Consider the following 15,739-nt stretch of genomic DNA (forward strand, 5'->3'; position numbering starts at 1 on the left):
CTCGGCCTGAGTGTTTTACTCCAGACAACGGCAATTTGGGGAGTTTAAAGGAGATGGACCCGTCCTGCATGAACCATTACAAAAAGGGCACAGTTAATAGACATAACATGTTATGATTTTTGACCCATATTCATTTTTGTTTCTACTTGTTTTTTTCTTTTTTTGTCTGATGGAAACGCTCGGGCAAAACAATTTAGACGACGCGGAAGAGGCTGTTTTTCCTTCGGCTTAACGCAAAACCGCCGACGTGATTATTTATCATTACCGCCATCTCCTTCCCCAATCAAAACAAGTTAATCCCGAGTGGGCTTGTTTTTGCGGGCACTGGAGCTAAGTAGGTGCACGCGTGATGCAAATCCAGCCGCTGTCGTTGTTTTTGTTGTTGAAATGCTGGGACCCCCAGTGCACAAAAACACCCAACGCCGTGTGAGGCCCGCACGCTTCCCTCGGATCGTCCAGAAACGCCTTTGTGTACACGCGCGCAATTATTACTCTCCACCTCCCGAGCTCGCGGAACACAAACGGCTTGCGTTGCGCGCATTCATTACAATCACACCGCATTCAGATCCCGCGTTGTTGTGCTCCTCATAAACGACTGATTCAGGCGAGTCAGGCATCTCAGAGCCAATTCATTTTTTTGCCCCCGTTAATTTCTGTGAATAGCGAATACTGAATCATTTTTTTTTTTTCTTTGGGTTGAATTGTTTAAGTGGAGGGAGAGAGAGAGAGGGAGAGGGAGCGCCGTTTCGGGATTAGCCAGACCCACCGCGGGCCGCCGCTCGGCGAAACCTGGGGGAAGCCGCGGCTCCCGTCTGAATATCCAATCAAAGGCGCGGGCCGGAGCACAATGGAGGCGCTCGGCTGCTTTTTTGTCTGGACCGCGAGCAGCTGCCGCCTCCCGCCATTTGGCGGCGGCCGGCGCGCGGTCGTCACGGCGCGGGATCAAGCAGGCCCTGATTGAAGCGCGAGGTGCCGTGAGCCTTCGGGGAGAAAAACAAGCTCGAATCAATTTGCTGATTAGGGCCGGGGGATTTTTTTTAAGCCCCCGGTCGGGCGTGTGTGTTGGCTCGGAACAAAGCGCGGGGGGTTTCTATACGTTTTTTTTTTTTTGGTTTTGTTTTTTTTGTGTTTGCGCCAAGCGCTCGCTCCTCCCCTCCCTCCTCCTCCCTCTTCCTCCTCCTCTCCCTGTCAGGCTTGTGAGGAGCTCCTCAAGGGGGGAGTGGGCATTATTTTTAATTGCAAAAAATGAATCTACACTTTAAAAAGCCAAAGTCCCCAAGGCCTCCTTAAAAAGGGGGGGAAACATGGCCAGGGGGAGGGGGCGGGGGGGAGGGGGGAAGGGGGGACAGAAGCAGGGGGGGAGGGGGAGGGGTCAGGCACAATCATTCAGCGAATCAGCAAGCCTGAAAATCCAATCTGCTCCTGGAGACAGTCGACTGTACATCATTTGTCAGGGCCCGGTGCTATCAGCTCTTTATCAGATGGGAGGGCTCGGGCTCTGATTGATTTTAGATATTAACTGTGGCGGCGGCGGAGGCACAGTCCCGGCCCGTAGCGCAGATCCGGCCCAGGTTTTCCACAGGAGCGGCCCGTTAACATTCTCACTCCCCGCTAACGAGCGAGCCAAGCGACCGTTTGTTATCCAGCTCCTGCGACCGTGCTGGTCGGGACTAAATATGTACACCATAATCAGCAGCAAGTCCCTTTTAGTGGTGAATTCGAAGGCAATATCTGGGAGACGGCAAACTGAAACGGACCCATATTCTGCATTACGCCCAGAGTGACTCGAGCCAAGTCGAATACATCAGGTCTGGTTCATTCCTAAATTTGAATTGAAAGGTTTTATAGCTTGAGAGCTTTTTCCAGCACGCGCTGGAGACGTCGATAGCCTGGGCTACGTCTTCGTTTGCGTCAGCGGCCTTCCTCATCCTCACCGCCGCACGCGGCAGTCATTCGCTGGGTCAATTACAGAGCCCGGTCTGAGCAGCAAGGAGGCGCCGGGAATGATGGGAACCTCCGCCAGCTCCGCCCCCCTCCTCCTCGCTCGGCACCAGACACCCCAATTACTCGAGGATGCTGGGAAAAAATGAGGGGAGAAAAAAAAAAAAGAATCAGGCCGCCAGAAGAACGCTCCCCAAATCAGGTCCCAGAAGAGCGGGACGTCTGATCGCGGTGACAGCAGGACCGTCCGCTCCAGGTGCCGATAGCAAGGGGGAGCGCTACCTGTCACCCGGAGAAGCCCCCCCCCGTCCACCCCCACCCCCCCCACGCCGAGCCTCACAAAGCCCCCCGTCAAGCTCTGACAGAGACGGACGGCCGGCCATCGGGGAGCCGATTATCGCTATGGCAACCCGCGAGGAGTGCCAACACCTCAGTCGCTTAACGGAGGCTCTGAGATTTCACCGGCGTCGAAAAGGGGGGGGGGAACGAGTCGTTTGCAAAGACGGCGCGGGCCGGGGAGGGGCTGGCTTTGGGGCGGCGGGGGTATTCGGTCCCCCTCCCCCACGGTGGCCGACGGTGCGGGGAACAGAGGAGCCAGGTGGGGCGGCCAATTACGGGACCGTCTCCCCCACCTCCACGCGACGCTGCAGCCAAACCGCTCCCCTGAAGTCCCGCCCCGTGCTCGCCGGCGCGGCCGACGGCGGACCGCCGTCTCGCCCGCTCCCCGCCTCTCTGCTCCCAGGCCCGGCCCGGCCGTCCGTGAAGGACTGTCTAATGGGGAGGAGAGGCAGCGCCCGGTCCGCTCCACCGGCCAAAAGCAGGCCCTGCCGGTCAGCTGGAGTTGGTCGTCACGGGCAGGATCTCGCCGCGGCAGGGCTCGGTCCTTCGCCCCGGCGGTATCGCGTCTCGTGCCCCCCACCTGCCCGTAGTCTAACCCAGGACCCCGCCCCCACCCTCTACCCCCAATCCCTTCCCACAATGCACCGCAGCTCTCACCCCACTAAGCAGACAGACCGAACGGACAGGTTCCAATGATACGCGAGCACATTACCAGATTGTACTGGGGGGGGGGGAGGGGCAAGGGAGGGGGGGGGGCGAGAGGAGAGGAATCAGCTAGGAGCCGCCTGCTGCTGCTCGGATAATTAATAGGCTCATTTAGAGGAGCGATCAATCTGGCTGCTCCGAGAGAGAGGGAGGGAGAGAGGGAGGGAGGGAGGGAGAGAGAAGGAGAGAGAGAGAGGGAGGGCGTGTGGCGCTCCATGCTGATGGGCTGCTAGGGCCCCTCTCCCCCCGTCCGGCGTCCGGGGCCGTGTGGTCAGGGACGGACGGGGGCCCCCTGCTATTTACACAGCCAGACAAGCGGAGCAAAAAGGCAAACACTGAGCCGCCCGCCTCGGTGCGGCCCTAAAACCCGCTATTTATACGCCGCGTTTCAGCCGATGGCGTCAGGGCGCTCACCTCACGTGGGACTGCACCGGTGTAAGCAGGGAGACCGCACCAGACACTGAGGGCGCGGCCTCACAAAAGGAAGGCGACGCACGGCGTGTGTTTCACACTTTATTCATAGAAAAGCACTGAGATTCCAACACAAATCATATAAAATGGTAGTAGCATTACATAAATAGTAATAAACTTTTTGTTTCATAGACATTAGCTCAAGAGGTTGCACAAACAAAAAGTGTTGATGGACGATACTTCTGTGGCAACAAATACTGGATACCTTCCTTTTTTTATTCAGTAGCACAAAGAGGCGACAAACACTTTCTCTTAAATTAAAGTCTAAAACAGTAGATAAACTAGTGAACAACCTCTACCAGCGCTTATTTTTTCCTTCTAAATTCTAGGGACAGGTCAAAACACTGGTACACATATAGACACTTAGGGTGTGGGAGAGAAAAAAAAAAATCAAAACCAGAAGGAAAAAAATAAAACGGTTTCCTTTTTTTTTTTTTGCGATGCTATTGGACCAGCTAGTTTAACTATAGAACAGGAAGCAGAGAGGAAACATTGCTCAGTTCGATGTGTATGTAACAGGCAGTTCTAAAATGTACTGCAGCACAGTTTGGAAAAAAAAAAAGCACGTTTTTTTTCCTCAAAAGAAAAAGACGGGCCTTTATTTCCCCTCCTGCTCGGCTAACGGGTGTCCCGCTCTAATGGCAGCTGTCCTAATTGTGTTTGCACACGGCTGATAACAGACTCGTCCGGGGCCAAGTCCTCAAACTCCAGAGGTCGAGGAGAGAAGAGACGCCAACAGCACTGAACCTACGGAGGAATGCTGGGAAGGCGTAGGAAACTAGGATATTTAATCAATTAAAAAAAACGAAATCTTGGGGGGGACTGAAAACGATGGCCACTTGAAAAATGCCACCCTGACGTTTTCAACTTGCACGTCTCCTGTGAATTTAGCAATATCAGGACAAAGGTTTCACTCGGGGTGGGGTGGGGGGGGGGGATTGAAAAGCTGAGGGAGCTGCCCAATGCCCAGGTTGCACCCCACAAAACTGTTACAATGGGGGGGGGGGCTGAAAGAGTGCAATGGGAGGTGAAAGATAGAAAGAAACCCTGTTTCTCTTGAAAAATCAACTGCCAGCCGTACTGTTAGATAATTAGAAGTCACTACAGCTAAAGTCCAAAATGAACAGAATGTACCTCTCCTTCCGAGGTAAAGTCCAACCCGACTGGCCTTATGGGCAAACTGTGAACACACAGGCGTGCTGCCATGTTCTCAGCTCGGTGCAGGGGTGTTGGTTCACGCCCCCATGAACCTTGACCCCAGCAGATCCCCCTATCAGAAGTGGGCATGGGGGGAGGGGAAAATGACTAAGTGGTTCTGCATAGTCTGGTGCTTTCCGTTTGTGTGTTTTATTTTATTTTTTTCACCTTTTTAAATCTCTATATTACATGCTTCCTCTTGCACAACATATTGCAAAAATAAAAACAAAATAAAGATACAAAATAAATGAGAAAAACACAGGAGCACCTGAGAAATGTCTTGAAGTCTTTCCTCTTAATGTCTTAATCACATTCCCAGCCCACAACAAATTCAAGTATCCGAAAAAAAAAGACATACAATTATCATAAATAATTATAACTTTACAATTTTTTGAATTGACACTTTCATATTTACAATATCATAAATGCTTTTGCTACCATTTTTTTTTTGTTTCGTTTCTTTAAGTGATTCCCTGAGAACGGAGTTTAGCATTTAGCATCTTTATTTTTCGTTCCTTTACCGTATTACCTCAAACAACAGCCAGGGCTTTTAAGGGAGTGGATGAATGTTACCAACCGGGCTGGGGGGTAACTCAGGAGTTTAGGAGTGAAGACACTTCCACACAAACGTCTCAAACCAGGACAGTTTTCCTCAGTTTCGTAACGAAGTCGCGTTTGAACTGTACGCTTACATAATCGCGCGCTCGTATACAAGTTAAAACAAACTGCAGGCTTCGCTAACGTCAACATCGAGCGCCTCTCTGAGGTCGATATCCCAGCTCGTTTTCCTGCCCCCTGTTCGGCCCGCTCGCCCACTGCATATATTACACACTCACAATCTCCGCAGAAGGGAAAGTGAAACCATTACGTGTAATTTGAGCAAATTGGCTGCGTGTACATAATAACAGGCCTGGATTTAGGAAGCATGGCCGACTCCTGGTCCTCCTCCCCCACCTTCGGCGAGGAATGCCTTCAGAAACACTCGAGGGTGGCGCTGGGTCTCAGCGGCGGGGATAAAGGGTGGTGTTTTTCGGCTATGTAATTTAAGCGGTGCCACAACCACCTGCCCCAGACGTTAACACAACCCTCGCTGCGAGCGCCTCGGCTACCCAACGCCACACGAGTGGGGTAAAAACGCGCGGGGGCATTCATTTGGAGCAATACGGTAATTTCTTTCATTTCCTGCTGAAAAGTACCTTCATCGAAAGTGGAAAAAGCTACTAACACAAACTAGAATAAATAAAAGGGAGGAGGAAGAGGAGGAGGAGGAGGATGCACACTCGTAGCGGCTTGGTGGAGAGCCCGGAAAGCGGCGGGGCGGCGGGGCGGCGGGGCGGAGGGGCGGGTTCAGACGAGCATTTTGGTGCTGCGCGCTAGCGGCTTCACGCTCCTTCACTACCCTGCCGCCCCGGTCCAACCTTCCAGACTGTTCCCAGGGCCTTAAAGCTGATCCTTGGAATACAATAGAGGTACGATGATGTCACTCTGCCCTGCCAACGTTTTGGTATGACTCTTTCGATGTTTTCAAGAAACTCCTTTAAAAAAAAAAATTTTAAAAAAAAAGTAAAATTAAAAATAAAAAAACCAGCGCGCGCCACGAGAGGGAGCGGTATCTGGCTCCGTGTCCCACAGGCCATTTGGTTTTTTCCCCCTCTTTATGTGCCACTCCTGTTTTTGTTTTTTGTACAATTTATTTATTTTTTTTGTAAATTTTTTCTTCTTTTTCTAAATGAAAACGTAGAAAAAAACACTTCAGCTGTTTACACCTGTAGTAGTTTTTTTTTTTTCATCCTTTCCCCTCCAATAACTTTTCTACCTGGTAGAACGACGTCGTGAACGGTGGTTACTCGAAGAAAATCACAAAGAAAAACAAAAACGAAAAAAAAAAGTCAGGACGATAATCCTCTGTCGGCTTGTCCCCGCCCGCCCCCCTCCCCCCTCTTGCCTAGCAACGAGCGTGGGGGGGGGGGGGGGGGAGGGGAGGGGTCAGCCGAAACGCTCCCGCACCAGCATCATCAGTTTCTTCTTGCCCTTGTAGATCTGTTTGAGGTTGTCGATGAACTGGGCGAACTGTATGTGCCCGTCCTGCGCCAGCAGGAAGGTCTCGCGCGCCTTGCTGAGGAACTCGATGAACTCGCCGTAGTGCCGGGGGCTGATGTGCGTGAGGCGCGAGTGGGTGGTGTTGATGTAGGCGCTGATGGTGGCGTCCAGCAGCTGGCGCAGCGGCGCCTTGTCCGTGGACATGAGCTTGCCCGAGTTGCGCCGCCCGGGGATGCCGGCCAGGCCCGGCGCCGTCATGGTGCACCGCCGCAGGATGTCCGACAGCACCGTGGCGCAGTGCACGCTCTTCACCACCAGGGGGATGATGGCGGCCAGCTCGTTCTTGCCCAGCGAGTGGCTGAGGGCGCAGGCCCACAGCACGTCGTTGATGGCCGGGTGCGTGTCCTGGTTGTAGGCCAGGTTGAGGTGCGTCATGGCCAGGGACGCCAGCTTGAAGGCGCGCAGCGGATAGCCGCGGTGCTCCATGTAGCGGGCGATGGTGAAGAGCTGCGAGTAGGTCATGCCGGTGGAGGCGGCGTCGATGACGATCTGGTAGGCCGTCTCGAAGGCGATGTGGTCCTTCTCGCAGAGCGTGAGCGCCGACAGGGCGCAGTTCTGCGGGTCCTTCATGGCGCACTGCAGCGCCAGCGTCCGCGCGCAGCTGGCCAGCTCCTCCCTCTGCGGGTAGTCCAGGCTCAGCCGCAGGATGGTGTTGTGCGACATGACGGTGGCCGCCACGATGCTGGTGGCCTCGGTGGGGGTGAAGAGCGTGTACCAGCCCTGGAGGATGCTCACCAGAGCTCGCAGGCCTGAGGGGGGGGGGGGGGGGGAAGGGAAAAGAGGCCGGCCAATCAGAAGAGAGAGCAGGGGAGGGGCCTGCGCAGCCAGGCAAAAGGCTAACCGCTAACCGACGCCACCGTCTCAATCTGGGGCTGTTATGCGTCTGCAGCCACCCACAGATTACTGAGGGACAAAAGCCATCTGATCAAAACAAACAGGGCTTGATGGAACGCTACTCCTAATGCGAAGACAAACAAGCGGATGATTTCAGCCGCTTCCTCAGTGTGCTCTGAGACTCAGAACAAAGCCCCGCGCCTTTCTGAGCAGGCCATTAAACGGGCTCTCTAATTGGTGCGCTTGGGCGGATCAGGCCGTGCGGGGGGGGGCCGGGGGGGATACTCACCCACTTCGGTGGCGCAGGTGACGAGCCAGCGCACCATCTCCCTGCGTCTCCAGTTGAGAGTGGACAGAGTCATGCGCATCACCTGCGGACAGACAGCGGGACACGTCAGCGTCATGGTGACGGAGCACGACCGGGGCTACACACACTTCAGCTCCTATTACACTGCCCACGCCTACAAACACATAAGTGTGCGCACACACAAACACACACGCACGCACACAAATACAAAACACAGGCACACACAAACCACACGCACACAAATACAAAACACATACACACACACATATAAAACACACAAATGCACGCACGCACACACACACTCACACTCATACTCACACACACACACACTGTTTAAGTGTTGAAGTCTCAGAGCCCTGCTCTGGGCTCTTACTACAAGGCCTCACTCCTGCCACCGAGGAGGGTAACCCAGAGCAACAGCAGCACACACAGACTTCCACCGCCCTGTCAATCGGAGGAGAGGGAGGGGCCCCTGACCTGCAGGCCCAGCTCCAGGGCCACGTTGAGCAGCGTGATGTCCGGCGGGCTGTCGGCGGGCGTGGCGATCTTGAAGGCGTCCTGGGCCAGCTTGAAGATGAGCGAGGACGAGTGGATGTTCTTCTGGATGGCCTCCAGCACGGTCCGCAGCCTCAGCATGTCACCTGAGGGACAGTCGAACCCTTAGCCGCCATCGCGCTAAAACTCACACCGTGGGCCCGATTTACTAAGCCCTTCAGCGTGCGCAAAACCAACAACGTGATCAATCACTGGTTTAGCGCCAATCACTGGTCATGTTACTGGTTTTGCGTGCGCTGAAAGCTTTCGCGTGCGCTGAAGGTCTCAGTATGACAGGCCCCATGAGTTCAGTTATGTGAAGTCACCACTGCACCACACTCCCACCAACGCTGACCTGCAAAAACATCTGCTGGTGACGAGCGCACAGGTGAAATGACTCATGATGTTCACGCGATGGCGCGGAAGTGGCTAGCGCTCTTTAGCGCACTGCAGATATAATACAGCCTCTCAGCCTTGGTGTTGTTTACCCTGAGCCTGCTTTCATTAAGCTGAGGGGGAGGAGGGGAGAGGAGGGGGGGGGGGGGCAGAGAAAATGGCATGGCCTTTACAGGAGCTCCGTGAGGCTGGCTGTCTGACTGACTGACTCCGCTGGGCAGGGGGCGGTGTGTGTGTGTGTGTGTGTGTGTGTGTGTGTGTGTGTGTGTGTGTGTGAGTGTGTGTGTGTGTGTGAGTGTGTGTGTGTGTGCGTGAGTGTGTGTGTGTGTGCGTGAGTGTGTGAGTGTGCGAGTGTGCGAGTGTGTGTGTGTGTGTGTGTGTGTGTGTGTGTGTTGCTCACCTTTGGCAGCGGTGAGCATGGTGGAGGCCAGCTCGCACTGCTGAGACTCCAGGTGCCCCAGGGTGAACCAGCGGGGGTAGCGGCTGGGCACCATGGAGATGCCGTGGTGCGGGTGGCCGACGTCGCCCGACGGAGCCGTGGACTCCAGCACCGGTAGCCTGTGGGACACACGCGCACACACACACACACACGCGCACACACACACGCACGCACGGACGCAAACACACACAGCTGTAAGTTTCATTTCGTGTGCGGAAGCTCTCAGAATGAATCACTTCCTTCTCGGACGCCCACTGCAGCAGCCGGCAGTCAACCCTCTTATTTCACACAGGCTGGTGAAAACACACACCGGCAGCCTGCAGCAGGGTGCAGTCAGCCTGTTTATTACACACACAGGCTGGTGAAAACACACACCGGCAGGACGGTCCCCCCTGGCTGGAAATGTCCCCACAACGTCAGTGAAATCTCTCCTGTACCGCGCGGCGAGCGATATGCTCCCCTTCTCTCTCTCCGAGGCGGGGTCGCCGTCCGATCCGAGCCCAAAATGGAGGACCGTGGCGGCGGCAGCGGCGGGAGCCTGGCCTCCCGAGGGGGAGCCGGATCGGCCCCGCCCCGCCCCGCCCCCGCCCCCACCCACATGGGCCCCTAAGCTCCGCTATTGATTTTGTATTAGCAGGCCCCTGAGGGGCCCGGCGGGGATAATGACAGCTCAGCTCTACCGGAGGATTAGGCGCCAATGACGCCGCGCGCGGAGAGAGCCGGAGAGCGCCGGCCGCTGCGTATTTCACCGTGTGTGGACACGGGGGCGGAGTTACGCTGTGCCAGATAATCACAGTCTCTGATTTTTATTATTTTTTTTTGCTTTCTTTTTAATTCAGAACAGGTATTCACAATACCGTGGAGATATTAATCACCTTCCTTAAACGGACAAGTTTCTTATTACCATTAACGCTGAAGCGTGTGATCCATACTCTTAAGCTTATCTGATGAATGGACTATTGCCTGTTTCAAAAACATCACTAAGGAAGTAGCTGAGTTCTCTCGAGGATAACCCCTTCAATGTTTGCTTCCTATTTTTATTTGGATGGAGCAAGACTATGCCTTCTCCTGTTAGCATTGGAGGCCTCAGCATTAGATACCAGGCTGTTAGAGACCGGACCTGGAGAGACCGGACCTGGAGAGACCGCGCCGCTAGCGTGCGTGTGGGCGTTTGAGGGGCGGACTCACCTCATGGCGCGCAGGGCCAGCTTGTAGGCCAGGTCCGTGTCGTGCGGGAGCAGGGCGGAGAACAGGTACTTGGCGAAGGTGTGCATGGGGACGCTCTCCCTGTGAATGATCTCGCCCAGCCCGCTGAATGGACCTCCTGCAGGTACACACACACACACACAGACACAGACACATACACAAACAATTAAAGCACTTCTCCTGTGGGCCAAACACACGCAGAGTGCACTGAGGGGCAGAGCAGAGGGGTGTGGGAACACGCTACTCTTCTTATTCACAGAAACAGGCTCTCATCATCTCTGGCCTCTCTGTGGCCTGAAGGGGGCGCTGAAAGGACACTCGGAAAACAAGCTCAGGTGCAACCTCAAGGGATTTAACAACAACAAAAAAACATTCCTGGAGCCATGTGGGTAGAGGTGGGTTCTGGTAACACAATTAAGGTTGAGGCAGGGGCGGGGTTTTGGCCGAGGGGGTGTGGCTTGGGCCCAGGGGGCGGGATCAGGCGAGGAAATCGGGAGAGAGAGAGTAAGACGGACAGACAGACGGAAAGGCGGCCCCCTTACCTTCCAGCAGCAGGACGGCCTGCTTGCGCAGCGCCTGGACCAGCAGGTCGTCCAGCTCCATCTCCTGCAGCCGGGCGATGATCTGCTCCTCGTTCCGGCACACCTTGTCCTGGGCGTACAGCCCCTCGGGCATCACCCGCTGCTGCCCCATGCCCATCAGTGCCACCTCCAGGGCCAGCGCCAGGTACGACTCCCCGCCGTCCGGGCTGCCCCACACGGGCACGTGGTGGTACACCGGCGGCTTGGGCTCCCCGGAATCTGCCGGAAGCACATGGACAAGCGTGGAGAGGTTAGCCTTTTCAAGAGGAGGTTTTTTTGGAATGTTTCTTCTAAATTCTTATCACTCTAGTTCTAGAACTACAGCAGTGATTGTTACATCAGCATTAGAATGTTCAGTAAAGAACGTTCTAATCACATATCTGTGATCCTACACCTTAAAGGGTTAAACTCCTTCATTCCAAGTCCAGAATGGAGGACGCACTAGTTCAGGGGTGTCCAATTTTGTCTAAAAAGGGCCGGTGTGGGTGCAGGTTTCTGTTTTAGACCGGCACCGTGACACCCGATTCAACTAATCACACAGACATGGTCTTCAATCAGGAAAAGTAGAGTCAGGTGTCTTAGCGCTGGGCTAGAACAAAAAAACCTGCACCCACACCAGCCCTTCTGGGATAAGAACGGACACCCGCCCCAGACTTAGAGGGCGTAATTAGCGGGTCTAGATGGGCTGAACGGCCTGTTCTCACGTATTCCTACACTCTTGTTTTCTCACGAACAACGAAATGACAACCAGTGCGGAGCAGTTGCGGAACACTCCAACGCTTCCCTTTGACTCGAATCCAAGCCTGCCGACTTACGATTCTAATCCTGCAGAATATTACTGAAAGGGCGCTTTAATTACTCCCATATTCATGCAGGGAGACTCATTGTAGCAGTGCTTATTTTTAGCGACACGCATTGTTGGCCTGTAATGTAAGGGTGGTAGAACAGAGCCGGTAACATAAAGGACTACATATCCCAACCCACAATAACGCTGTGTAATTCCCCTCAGTAATAGTTTCACACTCCCACAAAGACGGTGAGATTCATGAAGAGCCAGGGGCAGCCCCCTCCCCCCTTCACCCCTCCCCACAAATTCTTTGTGTCCAGATGCAGGCGCTGAAGACGAGCGAGGATGAGGAAGATGGCCGCCCGCGGTCGGCGTGAAAAACACCAACATCTGCTGCGGCGGGTTCTTACCCCACACTCAAATCCCCCCGGAAAATTATCCACTGCAATCCTGTTTATTAGGAGGAGGATCAGGGCCCTGGCTTTATCGCCATGGAAAATAAACATATTAAAAAAACCATTTCAAAACAGGCCGTGTGTGTGGGGGTGCGTGTGCGTGTGTGTGGGGGGTGGGTGGGTGCGGAGGTGGGTGTTAGACCACAATCACTGTAAGGAAAACAGATTCAAGGCCATATGCTTGGCTTGGTCTATGGGTTTAGACTGTGGATTGGGCTAAGAGATGTAGTGCTGTGTATTCAGACTGTGTTGATTGGTCTAGGGGATGGCGTGCTGAGTATTCAGACGGTTGATTGGTCTAAGGGATGCAGTGCTGAGTGTTCAGACTGTTGATTGGTCTATAGGACGTGGTGCTGTGTTTTCAGACTGTGTTAGAGCCTGTTCAGTGGACACTGAGGGAGGAGGGAACTTTTGACTTGCGATACCCGTCATATTTTAGGTCACAGTTTAGGCTGATAACGGAACCCAGCCCGGCCCCACAGAGCCAGATGTTTCCAGCTGTGCGATGAGGTCACGCAGTCAGTAGGCCGGCCGGGCAGCAGGCCAGGACTCTGTGCGGGTGCCGTCCGCACGCGCCATCGCGCCCGCTCCTGTACCACCCGCCCGCATTGTCCCGGGGCACAATGCTTCCGCTGTGCGCGCCCAACAAAAGGAACGGCGAACCCCGGCTCTCCGGTCAACGGGGGCGGGGCGCGCGCGGAATCTAAATGCCGACCGGCTCGTCACGTCGAAGGCTCCGGGCTGCCAGAACCGCGCCTGCGTTTTCTGTCCCTGACATACAGACTGTGGCCGTCCCGCTCTGGAGCAGGGGAGGGGTCGCTTTCTGGTCGGGCGGTCGAAGGGACCACCGGCTGGACCCGTTGCCCTTAGCGACCGCAGGAGTCTCAACTTTGACCTCCCAGCCGAGAGGTGAAGCGACACGAACAACCCCGTCCCCGTACCTCCGGTGTCCATGGCGCTGTCATCGTCCACGCGACAGGTCTCCGTCAGGGTGCCGAAGAGGCAGCCAATGGGGTCCAGGGGGTGGCCCACCCAGCCCTCCAGATTGGTGGTCGTAGTCACGCCCCTCTGCAGCAGCTCTGTAACCACGGACAACCCGCCGTTTAGGCTAACGTGCACGCTAACACAAACCATTAGGAATACATTGCACAAGCGCATTAACAATCACAATGTAGCTAAAATACGTTACACACGCACATGCTCAATGTAGCCAGGCAGCTTCTAAATGCCTTACACAGAGCAAAGGAGTACACACTCCTAAGACAGAGGAAGTAAATAAGCCTGCAACAATAAGCACTAGTCTATTTTCCCCGGACTATTAATTCACACCATAGTGCTTCATGTGACCGAATTTCATATGTTCACAACTGGTGTTCTATATTGTAAAATATTCAGGCGAAATGAATGGAGACTATCAGGGATCAGAAGATTGAAATTGCCCCCAAATGCACAAATAGCAGAATGTCAGAAAAGAAATCGCGCAAATGTCAGGATATTTCGCTTTTTTAATGTCAATTATGCAGGCGTGGGCCGAGGCAGCGGCGGCCGACCCTCGGGGGCATCCTGGGAAAAGGGTAAACGGCGGGACCGCGGGAGAGCGAGGAGGTGGCGGTAATCATTTCACGCCTTCGTCCTTCCGGACTCTTCAGCCCCCCGCCCCCCCCGTTCCCCCCATTAAAATTCCCTGACCTTGTACACTCTTCAAAACATGCAAAGACATCTCGGCCACAAAAGAGCACTTCGTACGACGGAGGACATTTAGGCGAGCAATGGAAAAAAACTGTAACATGATCTAAAAAATTAAACATGATCTGTGAAATTAAAGATTATTTTAATTCAAGTGTAATTTAACACCCAGGCAGACGGGGGGCACTCTAGCAGGGGGTCCTCACCTTTCTTCTGGTGCTTGTAAATGTCCAGCTGGCGCTGCTGCTGCAGCCGCAGGGTGTTGATGATGGCCACGGCCAGGCGCAGCGCCTCGCGGGGGTAACCGTGGGAACGCAGCGCGTCCACGCGCGCGCACGCAGTGGGAACGTGATCTGAGAGGACAGGGAGGTGTTGCAGGAAACGTGAGTCGCGCTCCACGGGCACAGGCTGCACCTGTGACTGAAACGCACCTGTGACCGTCGCTCTCTGTGTAAACTACACTGCCTGTGTGCGAATGAGCCTGTGTGTGTGTGTGTGTGTGTGTGCGTGCATGTGTGTGTCTGTGTATGTGCGTACGAGTGCGTGTGTGTGTGTGTGTGTCTGTGTATGTGCGTACGAGTGCGTGTGTGCGTGTGTATATTAGCGTGTTAGCGGTTCCTCACCCAGCCACAGCGGCAGGCCCTGTGGGTTGAAGAGCAGGCTCTCCCCCTCTCTCTGGTAGGAGGGGGACATGTAGAAGTCGCTGCTGATGATCCTCTGCAGGTGGCTGTCCTGCCAGTGCAGGTCACAGGCCTCCATGGCCCGAGTGAACACCGTCCTCCTGGGCCGGGCCAGCGAGTCTGGGGGGGGGGCAGGGGGGGGAACTGCGGTCAGACTCCACATCCACGTTTCAGAACCAATAAACAACCACCATGCAACGCTACGCCAACGTCCAGTCAACATCTCATGACACATCACAAACCAAAGACAAACCCTCTGCAACGCTGTCGACATCAACCTCACGGTCAACATTATGATCAATAGAACAACCGTTGTCATGCTGCTTCAGTTTGTTTTCCCCACAACTAAAATGTTGGTGACAGTGCTGCTGTGTTGTGTTTGTGTACCTGCGTGTGAGCAAAAATCTCTCAAAACACTGCCAGCCTCACAACAACGTTCCCTCCGCAGTGTGCGCCCCCCTATCACCACCACCTCCCCCCTCACACCCACTCAATTTGGGGGGGCGTCATCTGCTGCGGTTGCGCCCCTCTCCCTTCCCCGGGCCTGGCCCGCATGGGAGCGGGGGGCACCTTCACACGCGGCTAATTGCCCCCAGAAGAGCGAGCTGACGAGAAGGCGGCGGCCCCTCCCCTCCTCTAACCCCCCCCCGGTCGGCCCGGCGTATCCACCGCAGGCCAATTAGAGCGCGGCAGATGGAGGCAGAGCGGCGGATCAGCGGGCCCTTCCGACCGCCGCCGCTGCCGCCATGGCCGCCGCCCGCGCCGCTGCCGCCGCCGCCTCCGTCAACAGATTTCCTTCGGCGCCCGGGAAGCGGGGCACTTACCGCCTCTTAGAGCGAAGCCTCCCACTTACAGCTAGCGCACGGGTACGGTAATGGCGGGCATATCGGCAGGGGACGCTTCGGCTACCGGCTAATTTCAGGCAGGATGGGGTTTGCTGCAGAGCAGAGCCTGATGATCTCTGTCATACAGGGCAACTGTCGAGTATCACACCCCCCGCACGTTTTTAACACGAGGTGGTTAATCGCAGGCCTAACTGATAGAGCTCCAGTACTCTCATTTTTATGAAAGAGAACATATC

The 15,739-nt window shown here is 54.9% G+C and overlaps 1 protein-coding gene across 1 annotated transcript in view; it reads right to left on the reverse strand.

Annotated features, from left to right (window-relative positions):
* Positions 1 to 3,485: 3,485 nt before the first annotated feature.
* zswim5 (zinc finger, SWIM-type containing 5) overlaps positions 3,486 to 15,739 on the reverse strand; it is a 60,413-nt gene continuing 48,159 nt past the window's right edge. The window contains exons 6-14 of the mRNA XM_064341705.1: positions 14,602 to 14,778; positions 14,185 to 14,331; positions 13,234 to 13,371; positions 11,012 to 11,269; positions 10,452 to 10,587; positions 9,225 to 9,382; positions 8,372 to 8,535; positions 7,877 to 7,958; positions 3,486 to 7,502 (exon numbers count right to left, since the gene is read on the reverse strand). Coding sequence (XP_064197775.1) covers positions 6,640 to 7,502; positions 7,877 to 7,958; positions 8,372 to 8,535; positions 9,225 to 9,382; positions 10,452 to 10,587; positions 11,012 to 11,269; positions 13,234 to 13,371; positions 14,185 to 14,331; positions 14,602 to 14,778 — 2,123 coding nt within the window. The 3' untranslated portion in view covers positions 3,486 to 6,639. The remainder of the gene's footprint in view (positions 7,503 to 7,876; positions 7,959 to 8,371; positions 8,536 to 9,224; positions 9,383 to 10,451; positions 10,588 to 11,011; positions 11,270 to 13,233; positions 13,372 to 14,184; positions 14,332 to 14,601; positions 14,779 to 15,739) is intronic.

Source organism: Anguilla rostrata, chromosome 6 (genome assembly GCF_018555375.3).
Source record: "Anguilla rostrata isolate EN2019 chromosome 6, ASM1855537v3, whole genome shotgun sequence".
Lineage (NCBI taxonomy): Eukaryota > Metazoa > Chordata > Actinopteri > Anguilliformes > Anguillidae > Anguilla > Anguilla rostrata.